Here is a 26,899-nt window from a genome sequence, read left to right as displayed (position 1 = left end):
AACCACAAGAAAATAGCTATCACTGAGTACTTACGATCGTCAGCAGGCAGGTATGTCTGTTACGGACTTATACATGGTAAAAGAAAAGTTAAAAACAACAACATGATTTTTCTAAGAAGAGACGATTATCAGTAAGAGTCAATAGGAATATCTGAAAATATGTCAAAAAGAGGTAACAGTTCTTTGGGAAGATCCCACAGCCCTGCAGTCCAATGACAGTTCAACTCCTTGCATCTGATGAGCACCTTTTCCCCTCAATTAAAAGGAAGGAGGCCGGGCACGGTTGCGCACACCTGTAATCCCAGCACTTTGGGAGACTGAGTAGGCAAATCACTTGAGCTCAGGAGTTCCAGACCAGCCTGGCAAACACGGTGAAATCACATTTCTACCAAAAAAATACAAAATTAGCTGGGCATGGTGGCATGCACCTGTGATCTCAGCTACCTGGGAATCTGAGGTGGGAGAATCTCTTGAACCTCGGGAGGCAGAGGCTGCAGTGAGCCGAGATCACACCACTGCACTCTGGCCTGGGTGACAGAATGAGACCCTGTCACAAACAAACAAACAACTAAAGAAATATAAAAGGAAGGAGAGGGTATAGTGTGTGCACTGTCTTGACAAGGTCTGCAGGAGGAGGTGGACAGGTCATGTGGAAGCTATGCTAGGCTCCAAGGAGCTGACTTTCACAACACTTGAAAAACAGCCTTCCCACGAGACCATCCCCCATTTCCAAGTCAGACGCATCCGTATTTACCCGATCACCAGGAGAAGCGTTGTCGTCCAAATTATTGAGGGCATTCTCCACCCGGGCCAAGCGGCCTGACAGTGACAGCAGGAGGTTCACCACTTTGTCCAGGTCTCCAATGAACATCCGGAACTTGTCAAACTCGCTGGGCTTGCAGACGCCTTTCACGATGGCCTCCACCTCGGCCCCCAGCACAGTGTTGGCCTGCACGTCCTCCAGCAGGCTCTCGCGGGCTTCCCGAAGCACCTGCAGCTTGCGGCTGATGCTCTCGATGAGCTCCTGCTGTTGGACATGGGATGGCAAGGGAACACGGAGACACTAGTTAGGCCGGCCCCCACCCCGGCCACACTGCTCACTGCCACCTTGGTGCACCTACTTGAAAGGTGAGCTGACCTGCGTGAAAGCTCACTTTTGCATCATCAAATAATAGGGGATTTATATGACTAAGGGAAAGAAGAATGACTCCTAATGATACTATTGGCATTTAAAAATAAAACAAAATAAACCTGTTCTCATTCTGTTCATGCCCTATTAGAGAACATTGGAGTTGTGGCCCTGATGCTCATCATGGTAGATGCAGTTTTAACCCATATCTTTGGAAGGAGTCACAGACCTATGTATTCTGTCCTTTGGAATTTTCTAATGTAAAGACTCACATAGAGAGAAAGTATTGAGTCTTATGTCCAGCACCGAATTCCATGATTAGTAAGTGTCCTGTACATATAATTATTGTCACTACCAATTATTTTTATTTTTGTTTTTTGAGACAGGGTCTTGCTCTGTCACCCAGGCTGGAGTGCAATGGCCTCCCGGGTTCAAGCGATTCTCGTGCCTCAGCCTCCTGAGTAGACAGGATTACAGGCATGCACCACCACGCCTGGCTAATTTTTGTATTTTTAGTAGAGACAGGGTTTCGCTATGTTGGCCAGGCTGGTCTTGAACTCCTGACCTCAGGGATCCACCCACCTTGGCCTCCCAAAGTGCTGGGGATTACAGGTGTGAGCCACCAGGCCTGGCTTAGCAATTAAAATTTTAATTGCTAAAGACACACACACAAAAAAAAAAAGAAAAGAAAAAAGAAAAAAAAATTTAATTGCTAATACTAGCATATAAAAATTAAGACCAACAAAACGATACGAATGAACTGAACAGTCTTTTACTATAACCTACTGATTTCAACTTGACCAAAATGCAAACAGATGACTGTTTTTAATTGTAGTGAAATATATGTGACATAAAGCTTGCCATCTTGACCACTTTTCAGAGCATAGTTCTGTGGTGTGTGGTACCTTCATGCTGCCATCTGTCTCTAGAACTCTTTCATCTTCCCCAACTGAAACTGCGTAACTATTAGACACTAACACTCTATGCTCTTTCCCACCAGCCTTCTAAATGATGATTTTTTTTTGACTTGTTTAGAGAAGCGGTCTTGCTATGTTGCCCAAGTTGCAGTGCAGTGGCTACTCACAGACATGATCATAGTGCACTACAGCCTCGAACTCCTGGCTTCAAGTCATCCTCCCGCATCAGCCTCCTGAGTAGCTGGGACTATAGGCGTGTATCACCACACCCTGTTTATAAATGATTAACTTTTTTTTTTTTTTTTTTTTTTGAGACGGAGTCTCGCTCTGCCGCCCAGGTTGGAGTACAGTGGCCGGATCTCAGCTCACTGCGAGCTCCGCCTCCCAGGTTTACGCCATTCTCCTGCCTCAGTCTCCCGAGTAGCTGGGACTACAGGCGCCCGCCACCTCGCCCGGCTAGTTTTTTGTATTTTTAGTAGAGAAGGGGTTTCACCGTGTTAACCAGGATGGTCTCGATCTCCTGACCTCGTGATTCGCCCGTCTCGGCCTCCCAAAGTGCTGGGATTACAGGCTTGAGCCACCGCGCCCGGCCTATAAATGATTAACTTTTAAGGAGCAAAAATAAAAGTGAAAAGTATGAACCCTTTAAATCAGCTGCCATCCTGAAGTGAGGTGGCAACATACGGTCTGATCTGAGTGACAGACAAATAAACAGATCCTCCTCCTCCAACGCCATATTTGAGAGAGATTACAGAGGTGGCTTTAAGGAGTCCGACAGGTAAGTCTTGCCTGGAAGAGCCCTGTCTCATGGCCATGGCTGTCTTTCTGCCTTTGAATCCGTCCACGACACATGTCATGGGAGTTTGCCTGAGCAGGGTGAATTGTAGGGAAGCAATGTTTAGGACAAAGGTCATGTGCTGCCTTTCAAGAACTCTCCCTGCCACCAGCCCTGCCCAAGATGCTGTTGACTCCACCAGCCTCACATCCACCACCGCTGTGGTTCACTCGGGACTGTGATGCCAGCACACTCTCCGGGGAGCGCACGGCAGGAGGACGGACACTGAAGAGTGCTCAGGTGCACCGATCAAAATGAACTCAACAGTCAATGTGAACAGGAAAGCTCACTTTGTCATAACAAGCAACACTATGGCATGCAAAGTGGATCCTCAGCAATTGTCAGTGCCATCATCCCTTCCCTGGGGAAGCTGACAGACTCTGACCCCAGTGGGCCTGCAGAGCTCAGCAGAGTGGCTCATGCTTGGGCCTGGATGGATGAGAGACTGAAGTCTCGCTTGAACTCTGAGGGATAGAAGTGTCCAAGAGCAGCACAGGGGTCGCAGCCCTACCTCTGGGACTGGCATGAAGGTGAATGGGATGGCGGTGTGTAAAGCGCTTAGCCCAATGCTCAGATCCAGTAAGTCCCCAGGAGATATCAGTTCTCATCAACAATGGGATCTGGGATGAGGAGCAACTGCCCCGATTCCATAATCTACAGGTAAAATGACCAGGCGGATGAGTATTAGGCAGGAAAAGTCAACCCCACAGCAGGAGAGACACGTGCTAGATACGAGGCAGCCTATTTCCTGATTGCGTGAGGTCTTTCCCTCACATAGATACTTCTATTTTATTTTATTTTATTATTTTATTTTTTGAGACAGGGTCTCACTCTGTTGCCCAGGCTGGAGTGCACTGGCACGATCACCACTCACTGCAGCAGTGACCTCCTGCGCTCAACCGATCCTCCCACCTCAGCCTCCCAAGTAGCTGGGACCACAGGCATGCACCACCACACCTAGATAATTTTTTTTTACTTTTGTAGAGACAGGGTCTCCCCATGTTGCCCAGGCTGGTCTTAAACTCCTGGGCTCAAGTGATCCTCCTGCCTCAGCCTCCCAAAGTGCTAGGATTACAGGTGTGAGTCATTGTGCCCAGACACACACAGATGCTTTTAAAGAGAATCTCCACCTAGCATTTATATATCCCCCCAAAATGTGAAGAAATGTGAAGGTAGGTATGAGCTCTTATCGGGGGACTGCCTCCTCTTGGTTCAGTCCGCCTTGGGTTTTCCAGTCTGCCTCTCCTACAGGTGAAAGCGGAAAGCAGTTTCGCAGGATGCATCCACCCTGGCTGCTGAGTCACCAGCACCGCTTTCTCCCGGAAAGCCCACATGGAATGGAGACGTTGCTTTGGCTTCTCCAGGTCAGGTTACAGCTGCTCAGGATGCCAAGACATTTTCTTCCCTTACCATTTTAAACACATATGTGTCTAGATTTCTTTTCCCTTTATTTCCTCTGTCTGTGTCTATATATCTGTGTTTCTGTTCACCTACCTGTGATGCAATATACGTATAGATATTGATCTACCTATCTATCTATATTGGGGTTTGTCCACAGTTCCTGGCTCATCATTCCCACAGCCCTCGTTATAATGTTGGGGTGCTTTATGCCTCAGAAAACAGACTCTCGCTCCCTGACCTTCTCCTGCCCTCTTTGACCTGCCCAAAGCAGGATCTAATCTTCCCCAACCTTTCTGTAAAGAAATCCTCTGGCCCCTTGAATGACTGCAGGTCTTAAGATCCCCATATTCTCGAAGGGTCCTGCGGCACACCTAGGGGGAAGGAACGCTACATAGAGAGGCCAACAAGAATCTCAATAGGCAGACCTTGTGGCTTTCTCCACAGTCTGTTAGGACTGGATTGTAGTCTTTTTGTTCAATCACATTTCTACACAGATGTCTACCAGGCCTATCCAATGAAGACTCCGTTAAAGGCCCAAGAGGACAGGGCTGGGCCTTCCTGACGGGTGAAGACAGGAAGGTTCCTGGAGGGTGGAGCACCCAGGGAGGGCATGAAAGCTCCTCTACACCCCTTTCCCAATGCCTCGCCCTACACATGTCTTCATCTGTATCCTCTGTAACACTCCTTATCATAGACGTAAATGTTTCCCTGAGTTCTGTGAGCCACTCCAGCAAAGTAATGGAAACTAAACAGGGGTCATGGGAACCCCAACTTGTAGGTGGTTGGTCAGAAGTCCCTGAGACTCAGACTTGCAACTGGTGTGTGTGGGGGGTGCAGTCTTGGGGACTGAGCCCTCAACCTGTGGGATATGACGCTACCTCCAGTTTGACAGTGTCACAACTGAACTGAATCAGAGGCCACCCAGTTGGTGTCCGCTGCAGAAGTGACTGCTTGCTGGGTGTGTGGGAAAACCCCCCTCACACATGTGGTCACCGAAGTCTTCTGTGTTGGTTGCTGTGGCGTGAGAGCAGAGGAAAAGCAGTTTGTACCTTTTCCTACTCACTACCTATCTGGAGAGACTGTTTAAATCGAGAATCTCACAGCTGAGAATGTGGCCAAATTTTAGATACTCATCACTTGAGGGAAAAGCACAAAACAGGAAATAGGCATGAAGAACTTCCCAAATTCCTATCTGATACCAATGCTAGCCTGAAGAAAGACTGTAAGCAATGCAGGTAACTGTGGATATGGAAAGACGCCTGTCAGGGCTGTTCAGGAATTTTTCAGTGCCATTCTTCTTCAGCAATTACGGAAATGTAGATTTTATACGGTGCGTGAACACGTGCCCTCAAAATCTACCTCAGTTGAGCTAATTTGAAACTGGGCTCTCTGGAAGGAGTCCAGATTTCTTTATTGGTTCTTTTACGTGTCACATGCACATTTTTATTGAAACCATTTCCCCTTTGTTAAAGGGCCATTGTATAAAGAGCAACCGTTGGCTTTCAAAGATTTCTGAGACAAGACCTGGCCTGGGACAGCGCACAGATCTGTGGCTGTCCACACCACCCAGGGTGCTGAAGGGCTCACCACTGTGGTCCGTACTGTATGGGAGGCCCATCTGCTATTTCTTGCAGCATGTGGCTTTCCGGGAGGCTCAGGTAAGAGCCTGCAACAGTAGAGACCAGGCACACAGCCACTCTCACCCCTTCACTAAGATGGGCCGAGACTCAGGGCGATTGAGCCCTGGGCCATTCCCTTCCTCCACCTTTTATTCCCTTCTATGGGGAAAACAAGGTCTTTTCTGTCTGGGCCCTGCACTCACCTCCTGCTTCCAGGGAAAAGCCATAATTCTCAAAGATTCCAAACTTAAAGCAATCAGCCATCTGCTTCTCCTGAAGAAGCCCCACAACTCAACATGGTGCTCTCTTTTCTAGGCAGAGTCCTTCTGAGCTACCCTAGTATAAAACCATATTTTGTCGTCTCTGCATGCTGCTTCTCTACCAGCCACCAGAGACCCCTGCTGTATCCCTGCCTGGGACTTCCACTCTCTCACCTCTGTCCTTAGTCTTCTCCTAAAATAGAGGGTCCCCTGATTTGGCTCTCAGCTCTATGACCACCTAGCAATGCGGTGACTGGGACAACTGTGGTCCCCATGGGAATGTTGGAAGCCTGCGGAATTCGGGTCTCATGTGTTCCCCTGAAGCAGCTACAGAGCAGGTGGCCTGCTAAGTCCCCACCTGTGCTGTACTCGCTTCCTCCCTGAACATGCCTCCGCCTGTGCACGTGTTGCAGGAACGTGCGACATCATAAGTGTGTGGCTGCGGGAAAGCAGGGAGAAAATGTAATACAGCAGTGGCCACTTTGTCAAATCAAGCAGGAAAACAGGACCGCTGAGTCACCAGCACCATAGAGAGCTGGGATGTATAGCACGTGCTTCTGGTGCAGGTGCCCAACTCACGCTTGCTGAACTAAAGTGAGGCCAACTTCCAGTCCACAGTGACTCACTCAGTTCCAGAGCCACACTTCTGGTGAGGCGGCTTCCCAGCATCTCCAGCCTCCCAAAGCAGGTGGACAGAGTGCCCCACAGATGAGGGCGGCAGAATCAAGGCATGCAGCTTCTGAAATTCATTATATCATGAAAAACAAAGGCATGCGAGCAAAGAATGCAGTTCTCTACATCCAGGCAGGGTGTGGCCCAAATTCAAATGGTCCAGACGGTATGATTTTCCTGGTTCTGGGTGGAAAAACTGAACATGTTTTGGATTCTTTATTTTTCAAAAGAGGAATGTGCAGCCAGAATGAAGCGAATGGTACCCTGTGCCAGACGGAGGGCCCGTAAAAGCCCCAAGACCCAAACCCTTAATTTTCATTTCCTTTTTAATACCTTGAACCAAAAAGTTATCACCTTCTAGACCGGAAGCAGAGGCTCACGCCTGTAATCCCAGCACTTTGGGAGGCTGAGGTGGGTGGATCACTTGAGGTTTGAGACCAGCCTGGCCAACATGGTGAAACCCTGTCTCTACTAAAAATACAAAAATTAGCAAGGCTTGGTGGCAGGTGCCTGTAATCCCAGCTACTCGACGGGCTGAGGTAGGAGAATTGCTTGAACCTGGGAGGCAGAGGTTGCGGTGAGCCGAGATTGTGCCACTGCGCTCCAGCCTGGGCCACAGAGGGAGACTCTGTCCAAAAAAAAAGTTACCACTTTCTAATTTGAAAATAATTTTCCTTTATCTGAGGCAGGGGGATCGCTTGAGGCCAGGAGGTCAAGGCTGCGGTGCGCCATGATCACACCATTGCACTCCAGCCTGCACGACAGAGCAAGACCCTGTCTCAAAAATAAATAAGATAAAATGAAAAAGAATGGTGACTAAACTAATTTGACACTGGATCCTACTGAAACAGCAAAGAGATGTTAGTGGAATGGGTCAAGATTAGAACACAGAACTAACCACAGAGGGCTTCATTAATATCACCTCAAATTCCACTGTCCTGAGTGAAAGCTGAACACAAACGCCCTGGGACACGTGGTACAGGGTCTGCGCTGGGGTAGGATGGTGTGGTCCGGATGCCTGCCCCTGCCTGGACACGCGCACACTGTCATTTGAAATGGGCTCTCCTACCTTCTTTACCGACAGGTCATAGTCCAAGTCGCTCCCCGAATCTTCTTCACGCTCCTGCTGCTCCTGCATGTCCTTCATTTTGATCAGCAGCTCCGCCTTGGGGGCCGACGTGCTGTAGTAGGTAGAATTGGTGGCCAGGGATACGGCCGCAGGCACGCTGGGCTCCTCTTTCCTGGGTAAAGGCGTGGGAACGTCAATGAGCTGGGACTGTGCATGCAAACAGCCCCTCCGCCCCACTCCCTGGGTTGTGACAAATCAACGCTGGTGCTCACAAAAGGACACCAGCCAGGGAGATGAGACAGCCAAACGGGGAAAAATAAGTAGGTAACAAGGTTAAAACTAAAAACCATCAACCCTGCCAAATGGATACTCGTAAGTGTAGGAAATGTAGTTTTTAAAAACGGCAAAAACTCAAATAAGCAGGAATGTCTAAAAATCTCTGCCATAGAGGTGAGAGCACAGATCACCTCTACCAGGAGCCTGGGTTGATGAGGACAAGGGCACGTGTGATGCTATCTACAAACACCAACCCTTCTCCCTTCCTCCCAGCAGCCCTGTTGGCGCCCTCCTGCCTGGGTTCACTTGGTCCAGCTGCTCCTCCTTGGCTGTGTGTCACACCCACTCCACCTTCCCACCCATGAATGATGCTGTGCTGGCAGAATGTATGTCAGCAGCAGGGAAGATGCCACCACGCATGCCTTTGTGGTCAAGCGGCTGAAGGAGATATGCTGAAAGTGCTACTTACAAAACCAATTAAAATACATTCGTTCAGGCAGGTGTAAATTGTCATAATTTTTTTTTCCTTTCTATTTCAAGAGATGGGGTCTTGCTCTGTCGCCCACACTGGAGTGCAGTGGCACCATCATAGCTCACTGTAGCCTCCAACTGCTGGGCTCAAGTGATCCTCCCACCTCAGCCTCTCGAGTAGCTGGGACTACAGGTATCTACCACCATGCCTGGCTAATTTTTGTACTTTTTGTAGAGACAGGGTTTTGCCATGTTGCCCAGGCTGGTATTGAATTCATGGGCTCAAATGATCCGCCTACCTTGGTCTCCCAAAGTGCTGGGATTACAGGTGTGCACCACTATGCATGGCCAAATTATAATACTTTTTTTTTAATGCAGATGTAAAAAAATTTCAAATAAAGTTTTAAAAATCCATTTCATAAAGAACCACATATATATTCAATCTAAGCCTTCATTCTCATGTTGGCACTAGGAACATGTGGGGGCTGGATGACTCTCTGTGGTGGGGGCCCTCTTGTGTACTGTAGATGTTGAGCAGCGTCCCCAGGCTCCACCCACCAGATGCTCGGAGCACCCCTCCCCACAGTGATATTGCCAACTGTCCCCCAGGGTAGACAACGGCCCCATTGAGAACAGCTGTCTTACGAGAAAGGAGACTTGTGGCCATCATCAGAAATCTTGCTGGCCTCAGGCCAAGGCGTGGTGGCCTGTAGTGTGGATTTTCATGTCAGGGCCAAAGTCATCATTCCCTGGGATGGGGCCGTGAACCCTCCATTCCTCTTTCAGGAGGCTCACAAAAAAGTCAAAAAGTGCTAAGTATTGAGGAGCCCTTACGAAAATCTGTCTTCCCCAAAAGCACACATGAAAACAGAGAGGCATGCCCCCTTTCCCTTTACAAGTTTAAGAGATGCCAGGCAGAGTCACGCCGAAGCTGGGAGGCCACGTCTACTCACCTCTCCTCTGTGCTTCTAGGAGAGGGGATTTTGGGGAGCAGCTTCCTCCGCTGCTGGGCTTCTTCCAGGAGGTGCTCGTCTTTGGGGAAGATACCTTCCATCAAGTCCATGGTGGTTTTGATCTTCACACTGGGATCCAGGATGTCGGCCAGGGACTTATCCTTCCCCACAATCTCCCTGGCCAGCTCCTCCGACTTCAGGTCTTCCACAGTCTTCTCTTTGGCCTTCATGTAGCTGAGCCCCGGAGGGGAGGCGCAGCGGTCCTTCTCGGGGGGCGCCTGGGTGCCCAGGGGCTGGGGCTCAGCTGGCTGGGCCCTATGTGGGGCCTCGGGCTCAGCACCCTGACGCGTGTACAGGCAGAAGCGGGAGTAGAACTGCTCCGACGTGCTCAGCGTCTTGATCTGGTCTTTCTCTAGCCCGCGGGGCAGGGCGGGTGGCTCAGCAGGGCGCGCCAGGCTCTGGCGGCTCTCCTTCTCTGGCTGGCTCTCCGAGTGCACGATCTTGATGGGCACCATCTTCACCGTGGTGTTGTTGTCCATCACCCGCTCAATTCTGGAAGAAAAACAGTCTGCTGAAATCGCAAAGCATGCTCCAGCCACAGACCCCGATTGACGCATCCCCTGCCCTCCCCTTCGGATGGGAACCTGACTCGAAGGCACTAGCCAGCCATCCGACTTGAAGGAGCCTCCATGATCGCACATCCTGGATGAGACAGAGGCCTCAAGAAGCTCCCTCTGACTCCTGCCTCTGCCTTCCAACCCCAGCATCCTTTCCATGCTCAAACTGCCAATGTCACCCCTGAGGCATCCCGAGGTGTCCTCCAGGGGTTTGTGGGGGGCTGTGAGGACTGTTTAATACCATTTGTCATTCCGCCGATGATAATGCAAACTTTAACAAGCCCTGTTTGGTTAAACGTTCTTTCGTAGGTGAAGCCTGCAGTGGATGGGCATTTTCCAGGATTCCCATCTGTCCTTAGGTTGCTGCAGTTCCGCGGGTTCCTGCGTACTTCTCAGGGCCTGGGGAGAGCTCCTCTCTGGAGTGGCTGTGCTTGGAGTCAGGCCAGAGCCCCCCACCATCCCACTCAGGAGAAGTTCCTGTGCCATGTGCAGGGCAGCCCACTCCACACTATTCTTGTACCCCCGTCCCCCTGTGCTTCAAGCTAGTGTTGCACAGATTTGCACACCAGTGAGATATGATCTCACAGTAAGCAGGGAGTCATCGGTTCTGTATTACTCCCAAAGGGCACAGATGTGCTTTTTTTAAAAAAAGTTTCAGCCAGGTGTGGTGGGTCATGCCTGTAATCCCAGCACTTTGGGAGGCCATGGCGGGCAGATCACTTGTGGTCAGGAGTTCGAGACCGGCCTGGCTAACATGGCGAAACCCTGTCTCTACTAAAAATACAAAAATTAGCTGGGTGTGGTGGTGCGTACCTGTAATCCCACCTATTCAGGAGGCTGAAGCACAAGAATCACTTGAACCTGGGAGGCAGAAGTTGCAGTGAGCTGAGATCGCACCACTGCACTCTAGCCTGGGCAACAGAGCAAGACTCTATCTCAAAAAAAAAAAAAAAAAGTTTCTGGATGAAAGGGACTAGAGAGGCACCTAAAGCACCCCTGGGAGACTGGGGGAGAGAGCACGGGAGGAACAGGCCCGGCAATGCTACAGTCCCTTGTCTGGGGCAGACCTGCACCTGCTGCTCTCAGCAGCACCGTGCTGGACCACGCTGACCAGGGCCAACTCAGCCAAGAGCTTTTCAAAGCACTGGAGAAGCAGCCCCATATGCTAGTGGTCAGGAGGGAAGCAAAAAGAAACAGGCCAAACTCCACAACCCCAAATTAGGATGTGTTTCTAATGAAGTCAACCCAAAACTGCCCCTACGACGTTACGCAAATGAATCAAATTTTCCACAGCACGAGGGCAGGCACGATCTCTAAATTTCATGCTGTTTTTCCCTCTTTCACTGGTGACTGGGAATGCAGGAGGGCTCGTTCCCTATCAAGGGAGTGGTGCTCAGGCTGAGATGAACTAACTGTGTATTTTCCTCCCTCTCTCCAGTAGGGTCCATTAACATCTGATGTGTTTTATCTAGGGACTGACAGACACCTCACAACTGCTTCCTCATGAAGAAAATTTACAAAGTCTAACTGTGGAAAATACCGTTTAGATAGGTCAGACTTATAAAGGAAAACCCTGGCTAGGCACAGTGGCTCATACCTGGAATCCCAGCACTGTGGGAGGCTGAGGTGGGAGGACTGCTTGAGCCCAGGAGTTTGAGACCAGCCTGGGTAACACAGTGAGACCACCCCCCACCTCTCTGTTAAGAAATAATAATAAAAGGAGGAGGAAAACCCGGCCACCTTATCCAAGCAGCAGCAAACGCAGAACCTCTGCACTCCCTTCATCCCCCCATAGAAGCTCTGCTTGCCTATTACTGACTTTCACATCAGCCTGTGTTGGTATCCTCCCCCTTTTGTGCAGAAATTTGATGTGCACAATAGAAAAAATTAAACAACACAAACAAATCTCCCTTCACAGGTTTTAAAGTATTGGGAAAGAGGCTGGGCACAGTGGCTCGCCCCTGTAATCCCAGCACTTTGGGAGGCCGAGGCAGGCAGATCACCTGAGGTCAGGAGTTTGAGACCAGCCTGGCCAACATGGTGAAACCCCGTCTCTACCAAAAATACAAAAATTAGCCTGCCTTGGTGGCGTGCGCCTGTAATCCCAGCTACTCGGGAGGCTGAGGCAGGAGAATCACTTGAACCCAGGAGTCAAGATCGCACCACTGAACTCCAGCCTGGGCGACAGGGAATAATAATAATAATAATAATAATAGTAATAATAATAATAATATAAAATAAAATACTGGGAAAGAAAAAACCAAATCTCCTGTCTCCCACAGGTTCACATACACTTTCCAACAAAGCATCTATTCCTGATCATTTTTTAATAGAAATGGTCTCTCTTCTTAAAAACGCTCTTGACTTCCACATGAGAACAGTTTCACAAGCCTTGACTTCAAAATAAGGACAGAACACAGTGGATCGGACCTTCCAGCAACCAGCCCTCATCAACTCACAAATTTTTCCTGTTAATGAGCCGTGCAGTCTATGAGATCTTTACTAGAGCAGCCTGAAAGGCGTAAGACACTTTCCTTTCAGAACCTTACAATGTTACCAATTGAAAGGATATCTGAGTGATCTTTAGATACATTTTAAATGATGCAAAGCCCAGTTTTGGCCCACAGAGAAAGCTGTGGTTACAACGCCTCCGCTGGAGATACAGGATCAGTATCAGTCATATCCTTTCTCTGCTGAGTTACTTAGAAGCTAAGAAAAAAAATGACTTGAGACTCTAGAGCAGTGAGGTCCCACAGAGTTTTCTGCGGTGATGGGAATACCTGTTATCTGTCCTGTCCAGGACGGCAGCCACCCTCCACACCTGGTGTGACCGAGGACCCGCATTCATCGACTTGGTTTTCTTTGCTCCACATTTACACAGCACAGGTGACGGTGGGTCCTGTACTGGGCGTGCAGCTCTACAGCAGGGTTCCCAGCCTAACAGCAGCTGGCATCTGCAGTCAGACAATGCTCTGTGGGGGCTGTCCATGCACTGCAGACCCTGAGCGGCCTCCCTGGGCTCCAGCACTGGATGCAGAGAGCACCCCCCACTCCCATCCCACTTAGGACAACAAAAACTATCTCCAGACATTGCCCAATGTCCCCTAGGGGCTAAAATCGCCCTCTACCTCCTAGGTTGAAAGCCACTGCTCTAGAGGATGAGACAGAAATTCTCCCCTTCTTTCATTTCTCAGTCCTTCAAGGCACTCAAGGAGGTGGTGTTTGTGTGTGAAAAAAGCTAAACAGCCAGTGCTCTTTTTTGCACAAGGTCTCACTCTGTCACCCAGGCTGGAGTGCAGTGGTGCCCTCCTGGCTTACTGCAGCCTTGACCTCCAGGCCCAGGTGATCCTCCCACTTCAGCCTCCTCCCTGGGAAGCTGGGACTATAGGCATGCACCACCATGCCTGGCTAATTTTTTGTAGTTTTAGTAGAGACAGGGTTTTGCCATGTTGCCTGGGCTAGCCTCGAACTCCTTGAGCTCAAGCAGTCCACCTGCCTTGACCCCTCGAGGTGCTGGGATTACAGGTGTGAGCTACCATGCTGGGCCTAGCGCTCTTGAAAGGTCAAGTCCCTGCCTGACATTTACCAACATCTCAATGGACGCAATAATTCCATGCCTGAAATCCTGATAGCACCATGAAACATGAATGAGTATTCTTCTGCTTTAACAAAAGGTGTATACCAGCTTAGCTTTCTAACATTTAAAAAAAATCTGGAAAAAAAGGAGTAAGAAAATACTAGACACCATGAAAAACACTGTTAACCAGCCGTGCAGGCTATGAGATCTTTACTAGAGCAGCGTGAAAGGAGTAAGATACTTTCCTTTCAGAACCTTACAATGTTACCAATTTCACCTAACGGTGGCATGCTTACGTTCAAATCAATTCCAATCACAAATATTGACTGCATTAAAACAACAACAACAACAACAACAACAGCAACAACAAAACAGACCTCTACCCTGCAGATGCCTGTGGGTAATGCAGCTATAAATGCATCTGGCTTGGAAAAAGGGGAAGATGAACCACCTATTCACATCTACCCCTGTTCCCTGTAGGAAAGAGCAGCCCCTCAGTGAGATAAAAATCCAACCACCACTGAAGCTGCACTTTCTGTCCACGCAGTTATTCCCCAGGACTGACTTTGAGTCCAACGCCTTGAGCTAAAGCAAGGTGCCCAGGTGTCTCCCCAGAAAGACCCACTGAGAACCTGTGTCTCACGGAAGGAGCCTCGTGGGGAGGGAACACTGTGGCAGGACAGTACCTGGTTGAATCCTCATCCTGGATGAGCAGGGGAGGTTTGTCCGTCAGCTTCTGGGGAGCGAACTGGGGCGAGGGGGAGCGCGAGGTCTCCATGGTGGCCGTCTGCAGGCGCAGGTGCTGCTGCTTGGGAGGGAGCGGTGCTTCTGGCAGAGGAAGGGATGTGTCCCCACTCACATGCTGGCTTCCACGCTCACAGGCAGCGGCCTTCGGGATGTCCTGGGGCTGGGCACTGCTGAACACAGAGGGGCTGTGGGAGAGGGACAGACGGGCCACACACACATCCAGGGATGCAGGGGACGGTGTTGGGAAGGGCCTGCCAAGGACGGCCAGCGGTGCGTCGGCAGGTGCGCTGTCTGTGGCCCTGTATCTCCTGGGCTCGCGCTTGGGTGGCGGTGGCCTCTGTGGGGCTGGCCTCTTGGCGAGCAGGGCTGAGCTCACTGGCCACGAGTCTTGTCCTCGAGCATGCAGCGGTGAGCCAGGGCTGTGGGCTCGGGGTCCCAAGTCTGCTGGGATGCTCTCCTCCGAGTATCTATAATCTCGAGGTAGGGTTCCTGCTCGGCCCCGGCCCTCCTGGGGCAGCTCTGGGGCTCCCTGGGAGTGAGATGGTTCAGAGAATGTGGGTGGGTTCGGTGCGTTCTGACTCGGTGGGTGCTGCTGTGATCCTGGGCTGCCTTCCCAACACTGGACATCTGCTTGTCTAGAGGAAGAACAAGTACAAATTAATCAACAATTCCAATAACACCTTCCCGCCACAAAGGACTGGACCTGGATCTTCACAATCCCCTGAAGCCACTTTCAGCAGTTAAATCCACATGCACTTTCCCACACCTGTCGCCACCGCACTCCTCAGGCAAGGTGGGGAGTCGTGACACACCTCGGACAACAGGAGGCTGTCGACTAGCATGTCCCACAAGGGAACATGAAGCATTCAAGACACAGGTGCACACATCACACACAGACACACATGCACACACAAATTGCATTTGTTTTTGCAGGAACAAATGAACAAAAATTTCAGAAACAACATGAATGTTTGTGGAAATGCTCACATAGGGCTAGATTCAGAAATATTTACTTCAAGTCACAGTATTTTTATGTGGCTCATGGAAAATTGCCATATACAAAGGGGTAAACCTTTCTAAGATGAGCTGCAAACCACTTATTTAATAAAACCTTGAAAATCAGTACTGCATTATGAAAATTAAGACCAACAAATAAGAGTTGGGGTCTCGCTCTGTTGCCCAGGCTGGAGTACAGTGGCGTGATCATAGCATGCTGCAGCCTTGAACTCCTGGACTCAAGCAATCCTACCACTTCAGCTTTACAAGTAGCTAAGACTATAGGTGCCCATCACCACGCTTGGTTAACTTTTAAAATTTTTGTAGAGATGGGGTCTGTGTTGCCCGGGGTAGTCTCAAACTCCTGGGTTCAAGTGATCCTCTTGCCTGTCTCCCGAGTAGCTGGAACCACAGGCATGCACCACCATGCCCGGCTAATTTTTGTATTTTTAGTAGAGATGGGGTTTCGCCATGTTGGCCAGGCTGGTCTTGAGCTCCTGTCCTCAAGCGATCCACCTGCCTCAGCCTCCCAAAGTATTGGGAGGTCTGGTCCCAAAGTGTTGGGAGGGCAGGTCTGCTCTCAGCTTAGAGGAGGCCGAAGACACAGCACAGGCTTAGAAAACAAGCTGTAACCAAATAGCTCAACCTCAGAGCTTCAGACAACAGCAACCCCACTCAAGGAAGTCGGATTTCTCATGTGCACCAGGCAGACACTAACAGAAACTCCTAGCTTGAAGTGTTATCAAAATAACTTGAACGGCTGGGCGCAGTGGCTCACATCTGTAATCCCAGCACTTTGGGAGGCCGAGGCGGGCGGATCACTTGAGGTCAGGAGTTCGAGACCAGCCTGGCCAACATGGTGAAGCCCTGCCTCTACTAAAAATACAAAATTAGCCAGGCATGGTGGCGTGTACCTGTAATCCCAGCTACTTGGGAGGCTGAGGCATGAGAATTACTTGAACCTGGGAGGTGGAGATTGCAGTGAGCTGAGATCATACCACCGCACTCCAGCCTGGGTGACAAAGCAAGACTCCATCTCAAAACAAAACAAAACAAAATTTGAACACAGCTATGCATGGGTTACAGAACAATACATCTGTCTGGTTACAAAACACAGAATGGCATTAAAATACTGCCAAATTGACCTGCATTCTGAGAAGTGCTCTCACAGGTCAGATGTCTCCCCCACATTGCATTTCAATATTCAATGGTTTAGTATTCAATATTCCATTTCCCTTCCTTCCTTTTTTTTTTTTTTTTTTGTGTGTGTGTGTGTGTGTGTGTGTGTGTGTGTGTGTGAGACAGGGTCTTACTCTGTTGTCCAGGCTGGAATGCACAATCTGGGCTCGCTGCAGCCTCCACCTCCTTGGCAGGTGATCCTCCCACCGCAACACCCAGCTAAGTTTTGTATTTTTGTAGAGATGGGGTTTCACCATGTTGCCCAGACTGGTCTCAAACTCTTGGACTCACGGATCCATCTGCCTTGGCCTCCGGGCCTCCTAAGTACTGGGATTACAGGTGTGAGTCACTGTGCCCAGCCTCAATATTTCAGCATTCAATAATTCATTTCATTCCAAAGAGTTGAGGTACACTTGAACTTTTTTTCCCTTTAAAAACTCCTGAAATATAGCACCCATAGACCCACTTGAAAGTACCGGTACCTGTTCTTTAAAAGTGCCATGTATTCGTTCGTTTTCACGCTGCTGATAAAGATATACCCGAAACTGGGAACAAAGTGAGGTTTAATTGGACTTAGAGTTCCACATGGCTGGGGAGGCCTCAGAATCAAGGCGGGAGGTGAAAGGCACTTCTTACATGGCAGTGGCGAGAGAAAACGGAGGAAGCAAAAGCGGAAACCCCTGAAAAACCCATCAGGTCTTGTGAGACTTATTCGCTATCATGAGAATAGCAGGGGAAAGACCAGCCCGACCAACCACCATGATTCAATTACTTCCCCTGGGTCCCTCCCACAACACGTGGGAATTCTCAGAGATACAATTCAAGATGAGATTTGGGTGGGGACACAGCCAAACCCTATCACATCACCACATCATAGAAACAGATCAAACAGATATCTTTTTTTTTTTTTTTTTTTTTTTGAGACGGAGTCTCGCTGTGTCACCCAGGCTGGAGTGCAGTGGTGTGATCTTGGCTCACTGCAAGCTCTGCCTCCCGGGTTCACATCATTCTCCTGCCTCAGCCTCCCGAGTAGCTGGGACTACAGGTGCCCGCCAGCATGCCCAGCTAATTGTTTTGTATTTTTAGTACAGGTTTCACTGTGTTAGCCAGAATGGTCTCAATCTCCCGACCTCGTGATCCACCTGCCTCAGCCTCCCAAAGTGCTGGGATTACAGGTGTGAGCCACCACGCCCAGCCAGAAACAGATAATTAAATGTACTACAATTTATTGCTAAAATCCAAGTAATCCAAGTGCCTTTGGTCACCCATTGATTAAAAAGGAACTCTACTTGCACAGTGCCTTCTGCAGAAGTGCTCCGAGATCCACCCATAAACGAAAGAGAACTCACCTGCAGGGAGCAAAGCCCCTGTGAGAAGTGAACAATGACATGGAGCAAGAGACCCACTGAGAAACTGGATGGCAGGCTGGCTCCTGGCTTCTCTCCTAATCAGAAACTGCCCACAGGCTCCTTCCCATCTTCCTAGAGGGCCAAACTACAGGAGCTGGGTGCTCTGTTCTCAGGGGAGTGGCGTGTGCTGCACTGTCACTTCCCATGCCAGAAGAGAGGCACAGGGCGCTCCATCCCAACACTGCACTTCATTCAGACCTGCAGTAGCACAGCAATGTCTGGACCAAGTTCACCCCCCACCCCCACCTTGTAAAGTCAAACTATAAAATCACTAATTGGTTTTTATTGTCATAGATGATAAGAATCTGGGAAATCAGGGTCACCAACACAAACGAAGAAAAGGACCAAAAATGGGGATTTGGGCCTCTGCTGGGGTCATATTCCAACTTTTGTTTCTAATTGGTTCCAAGCGGCAGCTCTGTAGGTTGTGTGACTGGTCTATGTTGTGCTTGTGCACAGATGCATGTCTATGTGTTTATGCATGTCTATATGTTGTATGCATCTGGTGGGTATGTACACAGATCTATGTGTGGATGTTGTCTGTGTCTATGTTGTATGTGTGTAGATGCATGTTGTATGTGTATAAATGTCTGTCTGTACGTACACTGTGTGTGTGCCTGGGCTGTGTATGTGTGTAGATGTATATCTCTGTGTAGATGTATGTTGTATGTGTATGTCTGGTTGTTTGCACGTGTAGATGTATGAGTCTGGGTTGTGTCTGAATGTACATGTCTGTGTGTAGATGTATGTTGTATGTGTACATCTGGGTTGTATATGTGTGTAGATGCATGTCTCTGTGTCCATGTATGTTGTGTGTGTCTGTGTTGTGTTGTATGTATGTGTGGGTACGTGTGCCTGTGTTGTGTCTGTGCGGAGATGTATGTTGTGGGTGTGTGCCAGGTTGTATATGTTGTATGCACGTGTAGGTACGTGTGTCTCTGTTGTGTATGTGTATATATGTATGTATATACATTTGTCTCTGTATATATGTATGTATTTCTCTTTGCCATACTTCTAAGGATAAAATAAATGGTGACAGCAAGATCCAGCGATAGAGCAAGCAAGGCACTAAGATGACTTAAGGACTTGGTGTCTTCACACAAGCTCCAGGAATCCACTGCAGCAGGAAGTTGGGCCACACAAAGGAACATTTCAAAGGCAGCTGCACTCTAGGATCCAATTGATATTCAGCCTTGGTTGGTGTTCATTCTCATGCAAAACATGCTAATGCCACGTTCCCAAGGAGACAGCTGCTTGCACAGTTCCCAGAGGGGAGAGGGCCAGCAGGCTCCAAGCAGCAGAGGCTTCAGAGATCTGCAACATGGAGCCCGTGGCCCTGCCATTCTCCCTGGGTTGGCCGCCACTGAAGGAGCTGGAGCACGAGGCTCTAAAACAGCACCTCAAAGCCAAACAGAACTAATCTGAAGGGCACAAACCTGCAGGAAGGGCCACCATCAATGTACTCAGTCACCCAACGTGCTATGACAGGACTGAAACCACTGTTAGGAAAAAAACAAACACTCTAGAGATGCTGTTGGCATTACTCCATTTTTGCTTCCACTGAGACAGCCAGCCCCGTGTCTGAATGCAAGGTTTCCACCTATGAGAGGTGGCAGTTTTATCTCCACGCTCCATCTGTCCGTGATAAGCTCCCTGAGGACACTGGGCCCATTTTTCTGAGTCTCCTTGTGCGCTGCTCCTGCCTCCACACAGCCCTCAGGATGGCTGGTTCCTTCTCACATAGCCCTCAGTTCTCCCAGTCCTGCCCTGACATCACCCCACCTCCTAGGTCACGCCCCAGCAAGGGGACTCTCTCAAATCATCCCATTGCTCACCTGCCTCCACGCTCCTCCCTGGGCTGAAAGCATCTCTACAGAGGGCAGGGAGCTGGGCTATTTCCTTCAGGGCCTGGTAGGCAAATATTTATTACATGCATTGTTATGCCTTCACTTGAACACAATGTAAATGCACTTGTTGCTTTCAATCACTTTCGCTTTTTGTGCAGAATTGTAAAAGGGGAGAAGCCGCATTTTTTTCAAGACACCATGGTTAAGTTCTCCATAAAAGGACCTTGTGTATGAGTGTTCCCAACACAACTAAACAGTTTTGAACGGCTCTGTAATCAATAATTCACCACTGTTTTCTGAATAGGATTAACAATTATCTTTAGCAAGGAGGACGGGAAAATTTCCGAATCTTGCAGATGACTTAAGGAACACACACCGCAGGGTCCTCCTCACCTATTTTTTTTTCTTTTTTTTTTTTTTTGAGACAGAGATAGGGTCTTGCTCTATTGCCCAGGCTGGAGTGCAGTGGCGTGATCATGGGTCACTGTAGCCTTGACCTCCCAGGCTCAAGTGACCCTCCTGCCTTAGTCTCCTGAGTAGCTGGGACCACAGGTGTATGCCACTATGGCCTGGCTAGTTTTTAAATTATTTTGTAGAGATGGGGTTCACCATGTTGCCTACGCTGGCCTCAAACTCCTGGGCTCAAGTGATCCTTTTGCCTTGGCCTCCCAAAGCGCTGGGAGTATAGGTATGAGTCATTGCCACAGGCATCATAACTACTTTTGGTGTCAATGATGGGATAGGGATGCATTCTGATTTGCAGACACACAACACAGGTGCTGCTGAAATGCTGCCCTCGATGAACTCCAGTGTCTGAGTGCTTTCTAAAGTACAGGTTAAACATCTCTCTTCCGAAATGCTTGGGACCGGAAGTGTTTTGGATTTCCAACGTTTTTGGATTTTGGAATACTTACACATACATAATGAGACATCTCGGGGGTGGGACTCAAGTCTAAACCTGAAATTCATTTTGTTTCCTATACACTTTATATATACATATAGCGTGAAGGTAACTTTATACAATATGCTTAATAATTTTGTGCATGAAACAAAGTTTGTATCCACCGAACCATCATAAAGCAAAAGTGTCAGTCTCTCGGCCACCCATGTGCACAATCTGTGGTTGTCTGGCATCTCCGTCATTCCGGACTCTGAATTTATATGCTGCCAACAAGCCGTAATTTTCCTACACTTACTGATATATAAGCACTCAACAGTGAAAAGCACGACATGCCATCAATATAGTGAGAGAGGAATGTGTCCAGGGTAAGTAAGCAGCACAGCAATGGCACCGGAACACCCGCTTCAGCTGTCAGGCGCCAGCAACGGCAAACAGTAGCAGCTTGCCTGGTCTCTACCTGCTTTCTTACTGCAACCCGTCCCACGAGATCAGCTGTGGAATTTTTCATTTGTGGCATCATGTTGGTGCTCAAAAACTTTTGAACTTTGGAGCATTTAGGATTTCAGACCTTCTGATTAGGGATGCTCGAGCTGTGGTAGCTGCCTGTGACTTGAGGTTTCCCTGGGCATACACATCCGATCGGGATCCATCACGTGCCAGCTATGTGACGTCGGGCAGGCAACTACACCCCAGGAAGCTGCCTCTCCTGTTCCAGGTGATCACAGGCCACATCGCATAGGATGGCGGTGAGCTAGCAGCAGATAAAGGCCCTGGTGTGGGAGAGGGAGTTGCGTAGGCTTCCTACGAGCGAGGCACCTGCTGAGCACCTAAGACCAAAGCATCAGTCTGTGATGGGGCAGACCTTGACACAGGCCTCCGTGACACCAGCACCATACAACCTTCTTCCCAAAGCATAACACCATGCAACACACCCAACCAATGAGATGGGAAGGGCACCCCTGCAGCCACCAAGCCAGCCGGTGAGGGGTATAAAAGGTGCCAAGAGAGCTCTGGGCAATGGCACTGCCTCATTTTTACAATGAAGAGACAGAGTGAACACACTTCCCGTGGATAATGACATTGAGGTGTTTCCTCCTTTCATTTACATATTCTGCAAAAGGCTAACTTATGCCATATACAAACATATTACACACAAGCATATCGTCAAGAATAGCAATGGATAGGGCAGTATCTGTGGTGGCCCAAGAGTCCTCCTTGAAAATGTATGCTACAAAGCCAGGATCTGGGACCGGAGCTGTGTGCACAGAGCACAATTATCTCATGGGACAACTGGGGTAGGGCCCAGCATTGCTGCTTCCAAACAGAGCCAGGTTTCCACGAGCATGGAACGTGGAACGCTCAGTAACTCAGACACCAACTCAAGCTCAACACTGACAGTTTGAGGTTATCATTTAGAAAGCACTCCTCCATTGGTTGTGGGCATAAATAGAAGGGATTCTGTAAAGCATAGAATTTTTATCAGGAATCACAGGTAGCTGGTCTGCCCTTCAGCCTGGTGAGGTGTATCAGACGCTGCCAAGCAGGTGTTCGCACACTGAAGAACAACGGCGCCACCAGGCCTCAGAATGCGGGTCAGGCAGCTGAGAGCCGGCACACCCGTGCCATTCTGAGCACAAGTTTCCTGAACGAGTTCCTGGTGTCTCCACTGTCCTTCCCAGGCCCTGGGCAGCTCTTACAGACACTCACCCTTGGGGAGGCGCAGGTGGAAAGCTCTTTTGTCAACACAGCACCCCATAAAGGCCAGATGAGGTAGAAAAAGGAGACAGTGGGGAAGGTGATGGAGCCCAACAGAGGCAAGAAACCAACCAAGCGACCAACCAATCAATGCAGAGATGTATTAGAAACATTTTAAACAGTGTGAATACCTGGGAACAATGGCACCAAAAACTCTTTCCTTAGCCATACCAGTTTACCAGGCTGAGCGCAGTGGCTCACACCTATAATCCCAGTGCTTTGGGAGGCCAAGGTGGGAGGAATTCAAGACCACTCTGAACAACATAGCAAGACCCAGTCTCTACAAACAAACAAACAAAAGCCAGGTATGGTGATGCATGCCTGCAGTCCCAACTACTCAGGAGGCTGAGGTGAGAGAATCGCTTGACCCTGGGAGTTCAAGGTTGCAGTGAACCATGATCACACCACTGCACTCCAGCCAGGGTGACAGACGGAGACCCTGTCTCTAAAAACAGATGAAAAAAGCCTGGGTGTGGTGCCTCGTGCCTGCAATCCCAACACTTAGGGAGGCCAAGGCAGGAGGATTGCCTGAGGCAAGGAGTTTGAGACCAGCCTGGGCAACATAGCAAGACCCTGTCTCTACAAAAAATTGAAAAACCATCCAGGCATGGTAGTGTGCACCTTTAGTCCCAGCTACTCAGGAGGCTGAAGCAGGAGGATTGCTTGAGCCCAGGAGTTGGAGGCTGCAGTGAGCTATGATCATGCCACTGCACCCCAGCCTGGGTAACAGAGTGAGATTTCTGTCTCTAAAACACAAAAAAGAAATACTAATTTACCGTAGGACTTCCCAGACTGTGAGCACCAGCAAGCTAGAGGCTGTTTGGTTGTCCTTTGCAAGCCCAGCTTGCAGTCATAAAAACAACATTTGCCCAATGAACAGATAGAGCTAGTGATGACAAAGGACACAGTTGTTCTCACAGGCTCTGCTACAACTTTTGTGTCCTGTGGAACCACCTTCAGGGAGGACAACAGCCCTGAACCATCCTTAAGTCAGTCATTTCTCTACTGCCACATCTCTGCTGAAGCTGCTCCCTGTATGCCAGGATTCTAGTGCCGTGTGGGGAAAGCAATTACTCTAGAAAGTCAGATGAATTAGTGTTTCTTTAGTGTCTTCACAGATGGATAAAAAGGTCTGCTGCTTCCTTTGGGTTTTATTTGTGCTTGCAGGGACTTGGATGGCAAAGAGTAACAAAGTTGAATTAGAGGCTGATAAATCACTTGTGGTTAGGAAGGGGAGGAGACAGAGATTAAAAGAGAAATCCAAAGCACAGATGATCCAAATCATAGTTACAGGCACTGATTTCTCGAGGGGTTAATGCCCAATAACAGAACCTGCCTAGATTTGGAGATTATAACGTGGGATGGCCCCTCAAGTATCGGACCCTGAGTATGTCTTCAGCACACACATTTTGAGGATCTGTTCCAGGCTTCTATTGTCTCTGTGCCTGGAGAGCCTCATTCTTGGTTCCAGAAAGTCAGCCCTGGGAGCTGGGCTCTCCTGCCTTGATGAGAGGGCCAGGCCTGGGCAGAGGTGGGAAACAGCAAGGGCTGGCATGCCTGCAAACCTGTGTTTCAGGAAAGCCCTCCAAGCAATGTGGATGTTGAGCCAGCCCTGGGAATCTCTGCTTTACAGGAACTCTCCCTCCAGAACTCCCAACCTCCCACTTTCCTACCCACTTCCTTTAGATATTCAAAGCTATTCCTGAAGTTTTCGTCGCTGGCTTGGCATACCCCTCTCAAATGAAATTACTCTCATCTGTGAAAATGGTAAGATTGAGTGCACCCCCCCACCCCCACCCTCTTCCAGGCCTGGAGGGACTGATCCACGTTCCTCCAGCCAGAAAGGCTTCTTGAACCCTGGGCCAGTTCATCTCTGCTAACTGTAACAACTTCAAAAGACAGCTTGTGGAGGTCCACTCTGGTTCACATATGTACCACTGCTTCCAGTAGCAACTAAAAAGAGGCCAGAAAAGTTATAAAATCATAGGTTTTACAAATTCATCAGACTCCCCACACACATGTAAAAAGTCTCCCCATCCCCTCTCCCTTAGTGTTATCTTCACAGTGCTTTCAAAATGAGCAATTAAAGACATGTGGGTTTTAAAAATTAGTATTTGTCTTACCTTCTAGACCTGGAGTTTGCAAACTAGAAATGAAGGCCCAACTCTCTACTGCCTCCTGGTTTTGTAAACGAAGTGTTATTGGAACACACACACGTCCCTCATTAACAGCTGAGGACACCTACATGAACTCAACTCCGGAAAGTCTCAAGCCCTTCACAGGAGAGAAAAGATCATGGCCTCTGAGTCCTAGTGAAACTGTGTGAGGAAGGAGACTCTCACACACCTGCCCTGCGACCCAGCCAGTCCGCCACTCTCAGAGAAACAACTCTCATCCAAGAGAAACCACACAAGCCCTCATTCATGCTGGCCAAACACTGCCCACCTACTGGTGAGTGGATCAACCAGTGGTGCTGTATTCACAGAAGGGAACACTAGCCAGTAATTTAGAAAAACTACCGAGACACAGCAATGAGAATGGGTCCCAGGGGCATGACCCTGAATGAAGGGTCAGCTGCCAAAGAATGCACAAGCAGGGTCCAGTTTACATGAAGCTCAAGAAAAGGCAACACTCACTAGGGTCACACATCAGGGAGGGATGGTTGTGGGGCAGGGTTTCATTGGGAAGAATACAAAGGAGCTTTCTGGAACTTACTGTTTTGACTATGAGGTGTATAAAGTTATCAAAACCAGCCAGGCACAGTGGCTCATGCCTAGAGTCCCAGCAACTTGGGATGCCTAGGCAGGAGGATCAGTTGAGGCCAGGAGTTCGAGACCAGCCTGGGCAACATAGCAAGATTTGGTACCGAAAGAAAAGTTTTTTAAAAAATTAACCAAGTATGGTGGCATGCACCTATAGTCCCAGCTACTCGGAAAGCTGAGGCGGGAGGATCACTTGAATCCAGGAGTTCAACAATGCACTGAGTCATGACTGTGTCACTGCATGCCAGCCTGGACAACAGAGAGAGACCTCATTTCTAAAAAACAAACAAAGAAGTCCCAACAATTCCTTTGAAACCCCTTCCTTCAAACAAGTGGAGCTTGTTAGAAGTAGGCCGGACTCTGACTCCTTTTGAACAAGCAAAATATGGCAGAACTCACATGTTCACTACAACATGAACTATTCTGAATAGTTCACTTGTGTGAACTACGTATACTGTGAATGCCAAGGCATGGAAGCCACCTAAGCAGACATTGACAGATGAGTGAATAAAGAAAATGTGATGTGTGCATATAGAGGAATGGAAAAGACTTAAAAAGGAGGGAAATCTTGCCATTTGTGACAACATGGATGAGCTACAGGACATTATGCTAAGTGGGACAAGCCAGGCACAGAAAGACAAGTACCACATGGTCCCACATACGTGAAGAATTTTAAACATTCAAATAGAATGAATGGTGGTTGTCAGGGGATGGGGGAAGGGGAAACAGGGAGATATTGGTGAGAGGGCACAAAGTTTCAATTACACGAGATGAATCAGTCCCAGAGACCTACTGCACAGCACAGCATAGCATCTGTAGTTAATAATTATGTATTGTACATTTACAAATTTGATAAGAGGGTAGATCTTATCAATGACAACAACAAAAAAGAGGGTTGACAGGGTGGGAGAAAACTTTTAGAGGTGATGGATCCATTTAAGGCACTGATTGTGGTGATGATTTCACAGGCATATAGATACTTATCTCCAAATTCATCAAGTTGTATACATTAAATATGTACAGCCTTTTGTATGTCAATCATACCTCAATAAATTGGTTTAAAAATGTACGGCAGAAGTGTGTGACTTCTGAGACCAGACCACACAGGCATTGCAACTTCCTCCTTCCTCTCTCCTGAGGATAACTCACAGTGGGGAAGCCAACTACCATGTTGTGAGGACACTCAAGCAGCCCTATAGGGAGATCCATGTGGGGAGGAACTGAGGCCTCCTGCCAACAGACATATGGGTGCCCTCTTGGAAGCGGATCCTCTAGCTCCAAGCAAGCCTTTGGAAGACGGCTGTCCCGGCCCACGTGTTGACTGCAATCTCAGGAGATGCTGAGCCACAATAACCCAGTTAACCTCCTCCCTAACCCTTAGAAAGTGTATGAGATAATAAATGTTTAGTGGTGCTGAAGCCACCAAATTGGTGGATGATTTGTTATGCAGCAAGGTAACTAACACAATTATTCTACTCTTTATGCTGTAATGATCAAGTGATCTGTG

At 48.8% G+C, this 26,899-nt stretch overlaps 1 protein-coding gene across 4 annotated transcripts in view; it reads right to left on the bottom strand.

Moving 5' to 3' along the window:
• The window catches only part of SHROOM2 (shroom family member 2), a 164,037-nt gene that overhangs the window by 3,763 nt on the left and 133,375 nt on the right, over positions 1-26,899 (bottom strand). For 2 of the 4 annotated variants that reach the window (XM_015126922.3, XM_028842393.2), the window contains 4 exons: positions 14,483-15,178; positions 9,603-10,154; positions 7,903-8,074; positions 755-1,027 (listed from right to left, as the gene is read on the bottom strand). In XM_015126922.3, coding sequence (XP_014982408.3) covers positions 755-1,027; positions 7,903-8,074; positions 9,603-10,154; positions 14,483-15,178 — 1,693 coding nt within the window. The remainder of the gene's footprint in view (positions 1-754; positions 1,028-7,902; positions 8,075-9,602; positions 10,155-14,482; positions 15,179-26,899) is intronic. The other 2 variants (XM_015126923.3, XM_077988393.1) reach the window with 1 other exon arrangement.

This window comes from Macaca mulatta, chromosome X (assembly GCF_049350105.2).
Source record: "Macaca mulatta isolate MMU2019108-1 chromosome X, T2T-MMU8v2.0, whole genome shotgun sequence".
Classification (NCBI taxonomy): domain Eukaryota; kingdom Metazoa; phylum Chordata; class Mammalia; order Primates; family Cercopithecidae; genus Macaca; species Macaca mulatta.
The sequence above is the reverse complement of the archived record's forward strand: the minus strand, read 5'-3'. Positions and strand labels throughout refer to the sequence as shown.